General features: G+C 32.5%; 1 protein-coding gene across 1 annotated transcript in view; it reads left to right on the top strand.

Moving 5' to 3' along the window:
* CAPZA2 (capping actin protein of muscle Z-line subunit alpha 2) overlaps positions 1-16,631 on the top strand; it is a 57,070-nt gene that overhangs the window by 39,226 nt on the left and 1,213 nt on the right. The window contains exons 4-9 of the mRNA XM_045792791.2: positions 568-631; positions 4,733-4,939; positions 6,531-6,610; positions 9,977-10,055; positions 12,172-12,243; positions 16,540-16,602. Of these exons, the coding sequence (XP_045648747.1) occupies positions 568-631; positions 4,733-4,939; positions 6,531-6,610; positions 9,977-10,055; positions 12,172-12,243; positions 16,540-16,602 (565 nt within the window). The remainder of the gene's footprint in view (positions 1-567; positions 632-4,732; positions 4,940-6,530; positions 6,611-9,976; positions 10,056-12,171; positions 12,244-16,539; positions 16,603-16,631) is intronic.

Raw genomic sequence — 16,631 nt, 5'->3', positions numbered from 1 at the left:
AGATTTCTAAAGAAATCACCCCTGAAGATCTTCTTATCCTTGCCTCAACAAATATAATTTTTTGAAATGTATATTCTCCTTGATGCTTTCTTTATTGGTCATTGTCTTATAGTAGTTTCTGCTTTGTGTTATGGTTATGTTTATCTGTTCTCTCTCCTACCCAACTGTAAATCCTCGATCATAGGATCTATCTGATTACTCTTTGCATCTCTCATAGGACCTACTCTGTTTCCTGGTATGTTGTGTACTAAATATATACTCGAGTAATTAGATATATATCTTACAGATGGCTAACCTTTACTTTCAAGGTATTGAGTGAAAGGACAAATTATATTTACTGTTTTAACTCTTTTGCTAAACATTGAAGGCTGCATATCATTCATCAGTTTTAAAAATAGCCGTATCTATATAGAATTTATATTTACTGTAAGATCAATAATAGAGAATTATAATTTTATTTAACTTGCCATGTATAGTGCAGGAGATTTATTGACAAGTGAATTGTTCATGCTATTTTAAGAGGGTTGAGTTTTGTGACTTTAAATAACTGGCCTTTTTCTTTTTTAGTGCATTTGCACAGTATAACTTGGACCAGTTTACTCCAGTAAAAATTGAAGGTTATGAAGATCAGGTATGTTTCATATGAACACGGGATCTAACTTTTCTTTGTTTCATTTATAATGGTTAATATATTCTGCAAGAACTGTGAAATGGTATGTTTAAAGATAAAATATTCATTTAAATCATAGCCTCTTACGGGCAAAGTAATTGAAAATTTGGGGTTTTTGTTGAGACCAATAATACTACTAGCACAAAGTCCCTTTTAGAAGTATTCAAATGTAATTCTTTTAAGATTTTAGAAAAATAATTGCTTTAAATCTACTTTCTTGTTTTTTATAGGAAAAAAAATCAATCCTATATTAATCCAAAATCTAGAATATATATTAGTAAGATTTATATCATATTTTGGTTGCTCTGGAATTCTACAGTTCTTCATGTGAGTAACTTAGCATTTAGTAATTATTAAATCTTTTCTTTCCAAAGTGAAAGTTAGAATTGCTAAGCTAAGGAAAGCCACCAAAGGTCACTAGTTTGGTTTTTTTTGGGTTTTTGGGGTTTTTTTTGGTTTAGAGTTATTAATAATCAAACAGTGATTATACTAATTCATATTGTGCTTGTGTGAAGCACAACTTACATAAAACAATATAAAGAAGGAACGGGTAGGTTGAACATGAGAGAGTTGTAACAATTAGTTATTAGTGGCTAGATATGTCAAAGCTTACATTTGGCATTATTTGTTATGTAATATGTAGTCTTGTATTTACAGGGGGAAAAGACAGCCTAGACAGAAGATGACTTATAACTGCAGAGGAAACAAGCTTATATATATATAGACATGCATGTGTTTATATACACATATTTGTGAAGCTATATAGTGTTTCATTTTATGAATCTCCTATATTTATTTTCTTTCTCTTGGGAGATTTTGGTTTTTTTTTTTTTCTTTCTTTCTTTAACTGTAAACAAAGCTGTATTGTAAATCTTTGTACCTTTGGGCACATTCACCACAATTTTCTTAAAACACGTCCCTAAAAGAAAAGATAGCTCCCAAACTCACTTATGAACTTAGCATAATATTAATACTTAAACCTAATAAAGATAAAACAAAAAATCAAACTCTAATCTCACATATGACCATAGATTTAAAAACTTTAAATAGATATTAACAAATTGAATCCTGGGATATATCAAAAGAGTGACAGTGAAGACTAAATAGAATTTATTACAAGAATGCATGAGTGGTTCCATGGAAGGCAATATATTGGTGTTACCTGTTAACCAACAAATGAAAGAGAAAAACTTTATGACGCATCAGCAGACAGTGAAAAGAAATTTGAAAAATCCAGCCGCTAGTCGTTATTACAAAAACCCTGAGTAATCTAGGGATAGAAGAAGACCTCTTAAATATAGTAGACTGTTTAGCAAAAATCACGGTAAATATCATAGACTACAAACACTAAAATAATTGTAGTTAAAATAGAAAATTTGCCAGGTTTGTCTGCTTATTATCTAACCTAATGGAGGTATAGCAAATAAGACAAGAGAATGAGAACTTTTAAAGCTTTAGAAAAGTAAACTCCTAGGTTACATGATTTATATAGTCAACCTCCCAAACAAAAGAAACTACTAGACTTAAAACAGTTTTGTGAGATGGCTGAATTTAAGGTAAGTATACAAAACTCATTAGCTGTCCTCTATTGCGCCAAATAACTACTTTACATTAGAAATGATTGGAGGGGGAGGAATTCCTTTTAATTGGTAAAACTGTGCATTAACCTAAGAATAACCTTAACAAGAAAGGCAAAGGATTGTGAAGACAATGGTGGTTGTCTTCTTAAAACACAAAACTCAGGGGGCGCCTGGGTGGCTCAGTTATTAAGCGTCTGCCTTCAGCCTTCAGCTCAGGGCGTGATCCGGGCGTTCTGGGATCCAGCCCCACATCAGGCTCCTCCTCCAGGAGCCTGCTTCTTCCTCTCCCACTCCCCCTGTTTGTGTTCCCTCTCTTGCTGGCTGTCTCTCTCTCTGTCAAATAAATAAATAAAAACTTAAAAAAAAGGAAACCTCAATTAAAAAAAAAAACCACAAAACACAATGTGACAATGGAAAGACAACACCATATTCTATTTTGAAAATAAAAAGTTAAATTATTTAAAAATTAAAATACAAATTTATTGCAATTTGATTAAAATCCTAATAGTTCAAAATGTTCATGAAGTTTATGCAAACAAAATACATGCTTGGAAAAAAAATGTAAGAAGAGTTAGAATGGGTAAGAGAATTTCTTTACTAGGTAGCAGAAGATGCTTTATAACAAATGTAAAGTCAAATCAGGATGGTTTTGTATAAAGTAGACTAATAGATCAGTACAGCAGCATATAGAACCAGAATTTAGTCCCAAAACATATGAAAATTTTTATGCGTGACAAGATTATACTTTAGATAAACACGTAATAAAAGATTGGCATAACTGGTTTCTGTTAAGATAATTTGAACCTCTATCTCATACAACATAAAGAGATAAATTTGAGGTGGATTAAAAATTTGTAAAGTGACTAAAATTTTAAGAGAAAAGAGTCTTATATGTACAATACTAGGGCAGGGAGACTATCTTAAATAAGTCTGGAAACCCAGAAACTATAGAAGAAAAGATGGACATTTTGCTACATAATAATTATTTCAACCATAAAATGAAACAGATACCTTAAACAAGGGACTCATAAATTAATAAGAAAAGAACAAAAAAAACCCCACAGATGAAAAATATCAAAGAATATTGCTTACAGAAAAACAAATGGCCCCCACACAAAAAGATATTTAGATCTGTCAGTAGTCAGAGAAATTAATTAAAGTAATTAGATATTTTATACCCATCAGATTGAAAAAAGAATCATATACCTATTGATGGTGGTAATGTGAAGGGAATACATCTTATACACTGTTGATAAAAATGTGGATTGTCACAGCCATCTTTTTGGAAATGTATTAAAAATTAAAAACATACAGACCCTTTACCTACTGTCCCCACACTGGGAATATATTTAAGAGAAATGGAAGCATTTAATGGAAATAACATTAACATGTTAAAATATGTGTACAAAAGTACTTATTTTAACATTTTTAATGTCCCCATTCCTCTCCCCAAAAAGAGAACAGCCTTGAAATAAAAGAGATGGTCTATCAGTAGCAGAATGGCAGAATAAATTATGTTATAGCCACATTGTGGGACATTATGCAGCCATTAAAAAGAATGCTGAAAGGTTTACGATTGACTTTGAAGGATTTCTATAAGGTGTTGATACTGAAAAAAAGCCAGATGCAGAAAAATTTGTGTACGTGTGCATCTTCATTCCATTCTTGTAAAACAGTGACCAAAAAAACCCTGTATGTGTGTATATGTATACATAGATGTGTTTTTATTTATCTATGTGGGATTGTATGGCTGAAAAAAATTTAGAAGGATACATCCTATGTGTGCACAATTTATATTAGAGGGATGGGGAAGTTCTAACATAGGTAAGGAGTCAAAGATTGGGAGAGTTGGCAAGGGAAGAACAAGAGGGGAAATTTTAGTATAAAGCACAGAATATCACATTTACGCATGTGCAACTTAAATGTACATAAAAGTATAAATTACATGTTTAAAAATTTGAAGGTCAGTTGAAAACAACTGTCAATGAATAGATTATAAAAACAAGCAGACACTTCACAGTGGATGAGATTGTGGGCCCAGAACAATGTAGGACACTGAAGAGTATTCTCTGTGGGTTAAAGCTATTCTTGTAACCATTCTCGTTGAAGGTTATTACCAGTTCCTTAGTTTCGAGAACTGAAAACTGATAATGGAAATAGTAAATTGTTTATAGACCTAAAAAAAAAAACAAAAAAAAAACCCAAACAAACCAAAACTCCAGCAATATATCAGAAGATGCATTCTTTTCACCAGGTAGTGAGAAGTTACATTGGAAGAAAATCAGATCCACTGATCTTAGCTGAACAAGAGTCACCTCATTTGTATTATTACAGTTGTGCAATACAGTTAAACCAGTTGCTTGGAGTAGGATTATTTTACAGTGTTAAGGAAAAAACTTAAGTGAATGTATATTAATATATATCAGTACTTAAATGTTATTTTAAATACTTTTTTTTTTCCAAATTCATCGCATCATTGAAGGTATTGATAACAGAACATGGCGACTTGGGAAACGGAAAGTTTTTGGATCCCAAAAACAGAATCTGTTTCAAATTTGATCACTTAAGAAAGGAAGCAACTGATCCAAGACCGTATGAAGCAGAAAATGCAGTTGAATCATGGAGAACTTCAGTAGAAACTGCTCTGCGAGCTTATGTAAAAGAACATTATCCAAATGGGGTCTGCACTGTAAGTTATCAATATGCATATTTTTCTTTTGTCTTATGTAAATATGACATTGTTTTTCTGATCTCCTGAAATATGTAACTTACAGAACTGACATTTTATAACTTGCCATTGTTTTTTTTTTCCTGAAGTAAATATTTCTAAGAATATTTTTTCAAGAAACTCTAAATAGTATATTATGATTGCCCAAAATGGAAAAATGGTTGTACCTTGAATTAAATCCAAGTAGAAATTGTCATACATTGATTAGAGCATTATGCTATAAGATTCTTTAATCTCATGTTCATAACTCATCTCAGTAAGTTTAGATCAAACTTCCTTTCAAGATCTTCGAACAAATTAAATTATTTGGAAGTGGAATCATGTCCTTGCCTGTTTTATAATCAAGTCTCTTTTTTTAATGTGGTTCTTTCATAGGTTTAACCTGTTTTTATATTTTCAGTATGAAATATGGTAGAAATTAGGAGCCCCTTTTTTTTCTTTTTTTCATAAGATTGTTTGTACCCAGGTAGGCTTTTCAGGCTCCCTCCCCTCCCCCAGTTTGTTTGTGTTTCTTTGATCTTTTCCATAGCCAGAGATATCTTTTGAAATACAGATCAGATCATGAAAATCCCATGCTGGAAATCATTCAAAGATTTTCCATTACACTTAGGATAGAATCTAGGCTTCTGAACATGGCTTTCACAGCCTTCTGGACCTGGCCTCTGCCTACATCTGGAACCTAAGGTTACCATATATCCTGGTTTATACTTGCTGTCCCAACATAATTATTAATATTACCAGTAGCATCCCATTTCACTCTCAGAAATTTTCTGGTTAGGACAGAAATTCATATGATCCCCTTACGTATGTAGCTCTCAGTAATTATTTGAAGAAAAATTACAGCGTAACCTAAAATACTTTACAAATTCCTTGAATTATAACCTTGTTGATTAGGATTATTTTGGAAGAATAACTCAAGAATAGGTAGTTAGGTTGTGTTAGAGAGTCCTTATTTGCTCCCGGAGGGTTGAAAGGTACAAATTATCCATGGCTTTTAAAGCAGTAAATAAGAGGTGAAATAACATCATTACACCATCACAGGCATTCTCTTAAGGACCTTTTTTGGTTGTAAGTAAGTTAACTTTCTCACCTCTGTCCTAATACTTTGTAAAATGACTGAAGAAATGACCACCTCTAAGATTGTGAAGAAAACAAAGATGATAATCACAGTGTAGGTCCAGTTTTTGTTTGTGTGGAAATAACCAGATTGGTATCTACATGTTTAAAATAAATTGTCTACACTTCTTGTAATACCTGTTTTTGGAATGAAAAGTATGGTATGTCTAAGATGTTTGTGAATATTTTTAGGGTATAACAATGAGTTTTGCTTTATAAATTTTGTGCTTTTTTATGATTCACTAAGAATTTGTGATCATAAGTTTACATGGTTGAGTACTTGTTTTTCTAATTACTATATTAGAGTGATGACCTACTCTGTATTCTTTTATATGTTCCTCCCGAAGTGCTATACAATTTTTTTAATGCAGATGTTTAAAGCTAAATATTCTGTGGCCCTGAATTTACTCTTCTCTTTATTTTCTTTGCCATTAAGGTATATGGTAAAAAAATAGATGGACAGCAAACCATTATTGCATGCATAGAAAGCCATCAGTTCCAAGCAAAAAACTTTTGGTAAGTTAAAATTTTGTATTTTGGGGAATTTTGGCATTTATATCCTTTGTAGTCCTTGTTTTATTGGTTGGACCTGTACCTCGTTTGTGTATAAGTGCAATCGAAACATAAAACTTTAGCCTTTTGATATAAGAAAGGTATTTGCTCCATAATCAGCATAATTATTTAAAGGTAGCGGTAAATCTATTGACACTCAGTGAATAAGAGCGTGGGATTGCATCGAGTGTTTAGAGACTTGCAAGCAGCATCCTAAGGGAACATTTGTGCCTACGAGCAGACCAGTTGGCAGGCCCATATGCTCTTTCTGAGAAGGGATTGTTCCTGAATGAGATTTATATGGGAGAGGAGGACAGAGGTGTAATTATAAAGGGAAAGAAAAATGATTGTTCTAGTGAACTTCGGGGGCTCTGAAGTAGATGTTTTCATGTGGATTGCTTTGTGCTTGGTTGGCCAGTGTAAGGAAGTAATGACATGTTTTAGACAGTGAGGCAGATTACAATAATAATTTCATTTTAATTAAATTAGGAGTTTGTAATCAATTTGTTGATTATTCCTTATAAAAGTCCAGTCCCCTAAAGCACTGACTTTCCCTATTATCTTGGACCTTTGACAAGTTGTTGAGCCTTTGTAGTTTTAGACAAGACTATTTCTGAGATACCTTTTTAAAATTCCGAGGCTCTGCAAGACTTTATAAATTCAGAATTGAATGAAATCTTCACCTTTATCCTCTTTTTTTGTTAATACATGCTAAGATCATCAGAGTAAGTATAGTCATAATATTTGACTTGTTTAGCCAGGTTGGTTGGTTGTGCTCTTGAGGGTAAAGTAAGAGGTATCAAACCCCTATGGACTAATTTGGTTCATGGCCCAAGATTGCTCCACTATTTAACCATCTTAGAAATAAATACAAGGTTACAAGGTTAACCAAGAACATTTGGAGAAATGCAGATCCATTATCACTGAAGGAAAGTCAATTCCATATGTAAACATACGCCTTAATGACAGGCTGTGCAGTTACCTAAAGATCCTGGTATATAAAGTTACTTTTTTGGACTTAATAAAAGGGTAGTTTCTCCATTTTAGGTGTAAAAACTTGGAGCAGTAACCTACGAATATCCTAAAGAAATAAATCTATTAATTTATGCAATTTGTGCCAAGATACGTATCATAAAATCAGTCTTGTTGAGATTAAACTATTAAAGGAAAATTCTTGTTACTAAGTTTCACTAATACATATTGGAGATGTTACAGTTAATTTACTAATCAGTTTTCAAAAATAGAATTTATTTGAGCTTTAGCATATGTAAAAGGAAGATGATGTTTGTTCTTGAGTTCTCTGTTCTCACTAATTTATTTCACATACCTGAATTTTTCTCCTAAACCACCACAGTGAACATTACATTATGGAAGTTAAAAGTGACTTCCACTTTTTAGAAAAGATAAATTCTAAATGACATTCAAAGTGCTAGATATCACATATCACAATAATCTCAGTAAAAATCTAAATATTTTGGTACAAAGAAATATACTTCAGTTCACCTAAAATACAGATAGAATAAAAATCTAAAGTTATTAGTCATGGACATTTAATAGATTTCAGTAGGACATCCTCTTCTTGGTCTGTACTCTTTCCCTAATGTCTAGCAGTATGGGAGGCTTAATAAGTGTTTGTTGAATAAATACACATTTGTAATTACAGTGTTAATAGAAGAAAAGGGAAGAATATAAATAAAGGCTAGGATATCTCGACTGTTTACTCCATTGATAAAAGGGTATGACTCAGTATCATTTACCATTACTATATAGCAGTAAGTCCTTTGGAAGGATTTTTTGAAATAGTCTTAAGTTGGTACCATTACTAGATTTGGAATTCCTTTTTTCTTTTTGTAAGCAGAGTTTATATATGTATATTGTCATAATAAATCAGAAATGTATATGCTTAGAACTTACTAGTGCTCAATACTAATACCTAAATAAAAGGAATAACTTCTTTTGGAATTGTGAAATAGAAATAAATAGACCTAGGTTCTTTTTCCAACTGAGCGACTGATGGATAATTTTGGATGTCACTGAAAATCAAGGCATCGTATAAAATTCACTGTTATTTTGTAGGTCATACACATTGTTCTAATGATAGTACTTTTCACATGTTAAGTGATAACTTTAGGTATGAGAGTACTCTCATTCTGTGGATTTTCATAGTTGGGTAGATTGCAAGAATATTATAAGGAACCCAGAAGTAATTTTACAGCAAAGCCAGTATAGTGATCCGTTAACTCTGTGACATTTCAGAAACATATGCTACTGTTCAAAAAAACCTAACAGATATAAACTTGCATTTCAGAGTATGTGTTTAGCATACAAAGAGCAAATAGAGGTAGAACGAAAGTTGCCATGAAAAGGGGGAAAAAAAGGATAAAATTCATTATCTGGGAGACAAAAATGAGTAACAACATATTGGTTGCTTGTTTGTAATGTCACAGTTTTCTGCCATTAATATGTGTCAATTTGTATACCAAAAGTCATTTTGAGAAGTGAGAGGAGGATGTGCTTTTATGTGGAAATTTAATCCTAAAACTGGAAAATAAAAAATTCTGACACTTAAAACTCTTTATATAAAGCTTTTCTCTTTCCAGATATCAAAACCTTTAAAATATTGTATTACTACCCATTCTTTTTTAAATTATTTGGTACTTTATATTATTCAGTGAATGTCAGGCTGCATTGACTGTGTTTGTGAAAACCCCTGGTAATCTGAACATTTGTTCAGTTTATTCTTTTTTTTTTTTTTTATTAAAGTATGGACACACAATGTTACATTTCAGGTGTATAATATAATGAGCCGACAAGTTTGTAGTTATGCTGCGCTCACCACAAGTATAACTGTCATCTGTCACAATACAACGTCATTATAATACATCTAACTATAGTCCCTGTTTTTATCCTTTTATCGCCTTATTCATTCCATAACTACAAGCCTGTATCTTCCATTCCCCTTCACCTATTTATTCAGTTTATTCTTAATTAAAGCATAAGTATGTCAGTTGTGAAGAAGTAGCTTAAAATTTTTCTCCAAAAGTAGCTTATATAATTTAGTTTTGAACTGTATTTTAAGCCTTAGCTTTAGAATTCTTTAGTTGCATCCATTGTATAGGTCTTTTCTTACCAATAGGATGAAGATTAAATGTAGCTCATAACTGAACTTAACCCTTTGATTCTTTTAAATATTTCAGTGATTAAAAAAAGGAATATCCAGCATCCATCCCCCACACTCTCATACCGTAGCATTAAATTTAAATCTGGAACTTAAAATTTATTCAAATTATTTTCCCTACCTTATTTACAGCTGCTGTTTTTATTTTTAAGGAATGGTCGTTGGAGGTCAGAGTGGAAGTTTACAATCACTCCTTCAACCACTCAGGTGGTTGGCATCTTGAAAATTCAGGTATGAAATAAAAAGAATTTGTTTACTGATTTCTAGATGATTCTGAACAGGGAAACAACTAATTCATAGATTTACTTTTTCTCAGTACACAATAACCATTTCTTTTCTAGATCTATGTTTTGAGCTATTGGTAGTGTTGATTTCATCTTTCAAATAACCTTGCAGTTCATTCCCTAGTCATCAAAAATATGCAAGGATAGCTTACAGATTTTAAAAACACAGCTAAAATTAGATGCTACCATTTGGTCTGCTCTTCAAACAATTTGTTCATCCAAGTATCCTCTGAGTTTGAGTTGTGCTGTTCTGTCTCCTGAATTGGGTGGAATTGGGTGAGGTATAATATTAATATATATATATAATTATATAGATGTATAAATATATATTTATTATGTGTGTATATTAGTGTATGTATATATGATATTTATCCTTTAAGTATCTTCTTACTCCCATTTGCTTTCTTCTAAGAAACCCACCGTAATTGAATTCTTTGACTCATTTAATATAAACTCAGATGTTCATGTAGAAGAACATTTGATAAATAAGACTAAGTATTTGAATATAAATATTACTAAACAAGTTAAAGGAAAAGACTGACCAGTCTTTTCCTGTCTTGGTTCACTTACTATCTTGGTTCAGTACATTTCATTTAACTATCGTGAAAGGCATTGTGCTAGAAGCCATAAAGGAATAAAGATAAATCGGATACTGCTGCTCTATCATCTGAGTCCACTATACATTTCTAGTCTTTATCCTATTGCTTTTATGTCTTGTTATGACTGTCCATTAGGGGCTAGAGAATAGGGCTAAGAGTGTGGGTTTTGAAAGCAGACTGCCTGAGTTTGAATCCCAGCTCTGTCTGTTATTATTTGTATGACAACAGGAAGTCATTTAATATTAGCTGTTTTTGCTTGTTTCCTCATGAATCTAAAAAAGAAAACAGCAATACAAAGCTCATATGATTGTTTGAAGATTAGTTGATATGGGCAAAATGTTTAGACATGACAGAGTCAGACATGAAGTGCTTGATGAATGATGACCATTACAGTTGACATTATTCTTTCCTTCAGTTGGGCCTTAGTAGCTTTCACCTGGATAATTTCTAAAATGGTGTCTCTGCTGAGCCGAAGCTGGTTGAGAGCTGGGATTGTCTGATTCACAGTTCTGTCTTCATTACTTACCTTGATGCCTAGCATATAATTGTTATTTTGTTGAATTTCTGGACCCTTTGCCATCCCCCAATCTATTTTTCACATTGCCATTATCACAAAGGTGATTTTTAAAAATTTATATCTGGATATGTTACTTTCTTTCTTAAGACCACTCTCACTTTCTAGATAGTCCAGACATACTTGAATGGCACACAAGGCCCAGAGTTGACTTGTCTTTACCTGTTTCTCCATCCACTCTTCTCCCTCCCCAGTCTCATACACATTCCAGCCATAAGTACCTTCAAGCCTTTCTACAGTATGCTATTCTCTACACTCAGTTTCCTTATCTTCCCTGGTTTAATTGTTGTCATACTTACATTGCTAAACCCAAGTACAGTTGCCTCTTTTTGAAATCCTTTTTTAAATCTCAGAGAGTCAGGACTCTCAGTGTCTCGAGACTCTCTATGTACTTTGTACATGCCTCTGACTGTGTTGTACTGAAAAATAAGGCCAGGAACTCTTTTTAAAAGCTGTGCATCTCTAGAACTTTCTGTAGTAGCAGGCATGTACTCACGCAGCTAGTATTTATTGAATAAATTCATGTCTGAATTTGAGGAATTAAATGGTGGAAATGCACAAAAGAGGAATGATATTTGGGAGGGGAATATGGTAAGCTCAGTTTTGGAAATCCTGAGTTTAGGTATCAGTAGAATATCTATTAGGTAGAAATATCCTGAGTCAGGTCAGTGGAGGGCTTGCCTTAAGTAATTACAGGAACTGCAAATTAGTCTGCTCACTAGACTGAGGGGAGAAAGAGTTACGCTGGAGTTTGAAAGGTCAGGACCTCAGCAGAGAAGTCTGGGTTTAGAGCTAAAATTGGTAGTCATTTGCACTGATGTGATTGTGAGGCCATGAAGATCTTGATGATTCCTGTAATGTGTGGTTTCTGTAATTTCTTTTTCTAATAGGTTCATTATTATGAAGATGGTAATGTTCAGTTAGTGAGTCATAAAGATATACAAGATTCTCTAACAGTGTCTGTAAGTAATTAATTTCAAATTAAAATTTTGACAACCTAATACTTCTATAAAACCAGAACAGTTTTGGAATTAACATTTTAAGTAATATTTCTGCTTCAGATTAGAGTGTTTTCAAATAGATTAAAGATGGTAAGTTAACTGGAAGTCTGTATGTAACTTTTTTTTAGCAACTTTATTGGTATAATTCACATACCATTCAATTAACCCATTTAAAGTATAAAATTCCATGTTTTTTAGTATATTCACAGGACTGTGCAATCACCGCAATCTTAATTTCAAATGTTTTGGTCTTCCAGAAACCCTGTACCCAATAGCAGTCACTCCCCATCTGTCTGCCTTACCACCCCTTCCCCAAAACCCTCCTCAGCCCTAGGCAACCGTGAATTTACCTTTTAACTCCATGGATTTGCTTATTCTGGACATTTCATATAAATGGAATCCTGTAATATGTGGTCTTTTGAGATTTTTTTCACTTAGCATAATGTTTTCAGTGTTTACCAATGTTGGAGCATGGATCAGTACTTTATTCCTTTTTATTCTGAAATAATAGTCCATATATGCCACATTGCATTTATCCATTTATCAGTCGGACGGACATTCATGTTGTTTTTTACTTTTTGCTGCTATGAACTGTCGTGTACTATTTTTTGTGTAGACATTGTTTTCATTTTTCTGTTTTAATTTTTCTTTGGTGGCAGCGGAATTGCTGGGGTGTATATAGTTCTGTATTTAACCTTTTGAAGAACTGTTGCCAGACTATTTCCAAAGTGGCTGCACCATTTTACATTTCCATCAGTTGTCTACGAGGGTTGTAGTTTTTCCATGTCTTCACCAAAACTTATGGCTGTCTCTTTGATTATAGCCGTCCTGTTTGGTATAAAGAGATATCTTATTGTGGTTTTTATTTACATTTTCCTGATGGATAATGATGTTGAGCATCTTTTCATATATTATTGTTTATTTGTATATCTTCTTCAGGAAAATGTCGATTCAGATCCTTTGTCTATTTCTAAATTGGTTATTTGTGTTTTTATTGTTGAGTTGTAATTGTTGCTTATATACTGTGAATACAAGTCCTGTATCAGATATAGGATTTGCAGATATTTTCTCCCATTCTGTGTGTTGCTTCACTTTCTTGATTGTATCATTTGCAGAACAAGAGATTTTAGTTTGGATGTAGTCCAATTTATTTTTTTGTTGTTGTTACTTGTGCTTTTGGTATATTAATAGAAACCATTGCCTAACCCAAGGTCATGAAGATTTACTCCATGGTTTTTGTCTAAGAATTTTATAGTTTTAGCTCTTTAATTTAGGTCTGTGATTCTGTACTTAACTTTTAAACTCTATTGTATTTTTCCCCTCTATCTGAATTATTTAATGAAGTTTTTCTAAGTTCAGCTTTCAAGTTCAAGAAACCTTGAACTTGGTTTTATTTCCCCACATAGTTCTCTCACACATTCTTTCCATTACACATGCCCCTATTTCGTTCTGGAATTTTTTTTGCCCCAGTGATATTAATAATATAACATTAATAGTTACATTTTATATTTTCCCATAAACATTTGTGTTGTATATCTAAAAGTGCCAATATATTACAAACATCAACTGCTAATATACTAAATTAGCTAAACTACAAATATAAAGAAGAGTTAATTTTTAATTTAAGAAAGTATTTGATTTAACATTAAGAAACATGTGTGAATGTGTAAGGCCAGATGCTACCTGGGAAGAGAAGAGAGCTGGTATTTAAGAAAATGTTTCACCAGCAGTTAGGTGATTTCTGTCTTTATGCTAATTGTTACTTGCAAAATTCGCCTGTAAAAGAAACTAATGTCTGGTTTTCCATGAGACACAATATCCATAGATATTGTTCTATATCATGTGCATACATGTAACATTATTTGCATAACAGGGTACTTGGTACTATCTTCTCTAGTTTGACACTGAGCAAAGATTCTTCCTAAAAGACAGTTGTCTACAAAATTACAGACTGTGGAGTTGCTGAGAGGTGGTCATAGTAATTAAACTTGACCAATACACCTTTTGTGCTGCTTTTTAGAAATGAATTTTTTACTTTATTTTACAGGGTTTTCTTTTCTTTCTTTCTTTCCTTTTTTTTTTTTTTAACCGTTTTTGGACAGAGAAAAATGCACGTTTTATGGAAGTACAAATACATATGTGTAAATATATAAAACATATAAAGTAAGATATTAGAGAATTTTACATTAACACTGTTTAATGAAAAAGTCTAAATTTCTATTAACTTTTTTACTGTTAGGAAAAAAGCAAAGAAATCCATATATTGGAATATTAAAATTTTTCCAGAAAATATTTAGACACTACAATAAATTTAGTTTAAACTTTAAGATAAGCTTTTCTTAATGTTTTTAAAATGTAGTTATGGTGGTAAATACTGTTGATAATGTTTAGATACAGGCATTAATTAGAAATTTATGACTAACTTCTTACCTGTAAAGATTGTTGAATTCATGTTAAGTGTTATAATTGAATTTTTCATCAATATGGATTTTTAAGACTTTGCTTTCCTTAAACAGTGGAACCAGGCTCATTCTGTAGACTTTTAAAATATTTTTGCCCTTGGGCTTAGAATAACTGATCTTATAATATTTTCACTTTGTCATAATTTTTATGTTATTTATTAAACTACAGTAAAGCATTAACTATACATATATTGACACACTTATTTAAAAATAAAAGTGGTGTACACAAAAGTAAACTCAAAATGGATTAAAGACCTAAATGTGAAGCCTGAAACCATAAAAATCCTAGAAGAGAACACAATCATTAATTTTTTTGACCTTGGCAGTAGGAATATTTTTCAAAGTATGTGTCCTAAGGCAAAATAAATTACTGGGACTACATCAGATAAAAAGGTTTTGTACAGCGAAGGAAACCAGCAACAAAACAAAAAGGGAACCTACTGAATGGCAGAAGATATTTGCAAATGATACATTTGATTAGGAGTTAATATCCAAAATAAATAAAGAAGGGGGCGCCTGGGTGGTTCAGCTGGTTAAGCATCTGCCTTCAGCTCAGGTCATGATCCCAGGGTCCTGGGATCGAGCCCCACATCAGGCTTCCCTCCTTAGTGAGGAACCTGCTTCTCCCTCTCCCTCTGCCTGCTGCTCCCCCTACTTGTGCTCTCTCTCCTTCTCTGTCAATAAATAAATATAATCTAAAAAAAAAAAAAAAAAACTTAGACAATTCAGCAGCAAGAAAATAAACAGTCTGATTAAAAAATGGGTAGAGGACCTGAACAGACATCTTTTTTAAAGAAGACATACAGATAGCCAACAGACACATGAAGAGATTCTCAGCATCACTAATCATCAGGGAAATGCAAATCAATACCACAATGATATATCACCTTTCACCTGTCAGGATGCTAAAATCAAAAAGACAAGAAATAATTAGTGTTGGCAAGGATGTGGAGGAAAAGGAACCCTCATTCATTGTTGGTAGGAATGCAAACTAGTATACCCACTGTGGAAAATGGTATGGACGTTCCTGAGAATCTTAAAAATAGGAATACCATATGATTCAATAATTTCACTGCTGGATATTTACCCAAAGAGAATGAAAACACTAATTAGAAAAGATACAGGAATGTTTATTGCAACATTATTTACAATAGACAAGATATGGAAGCAATCGAAGTATCTACTAAAGGACGAATGGATAAGGAAGATGGGGGGGGGTACATACACAACTGTGTTTTTACAATTATACACACACAGTGGAATATTACACAGCCTTAAAAAAGGATGCGGGTTTTTTTGTTTTTTGTTTTTTGGGTTTTTTTTTTTTTTGCTATGTGCAACAACATGGTTGGACCTAGAGGGTATTATACTAAGTGAAATAAGTCAGATGGAGAAAGTCAGATATCATGATTTCGCTCATCTGTGGAATTAAGAAAAAAATGAATAAACAAAAAGCATATGTAAATATAGAGAACAAACTGATGGTTGCCAGAGGGGAAGGGCAAAATGGTGAAGTGGAGTGGAAAATACAGGCTTCTAGTTATGGAATGAATAAGTCATGGGAATAAAAGGCACAGAATAAGAAACATAATCAATGATACTGTAATAGCATTGTATGTTGACAGATGGTAGCTACACTTGTGAGCTTAGCATAATGCATAAACTTGTTAAATCACTATGTTGTTCAGCTGAAACTACTGTAACTTTGTCAGTTATACTCATAAAAAAATTCAAAACTTAAAAGAAATAGTGTAGTCTAAATTACTATTTACTTTTGGTTTTGTTTTTTATTCAGAATGAGGTGCAAACAGCAAAAGAATTTATAAAGATTGTAGAAGCTGCAGAAAATGAATACCAGGTATGTTTTTCAAAAATATCATATGATTT

The sequence above is a fragment of the Ursus americanus genome, chromosome 3, assembly GCF_024610735.1.
Source record: "Ursus americanus isolate L20-20 chromosome 3, mUrsAme1.1.p, whole genome shotgun sequence".
Classification (NCBI taxonomy): domain Eukaryota; kingdom Metazoa; phylum Chordata; class Mammalia; order Carnivora; family Ursidae; genus Ursus; species Ursus americanus.
Note: the sequence above shows the minus strand (reverse complement) of the source record. Positions and strands in the feature narration are given on the sequence as shown.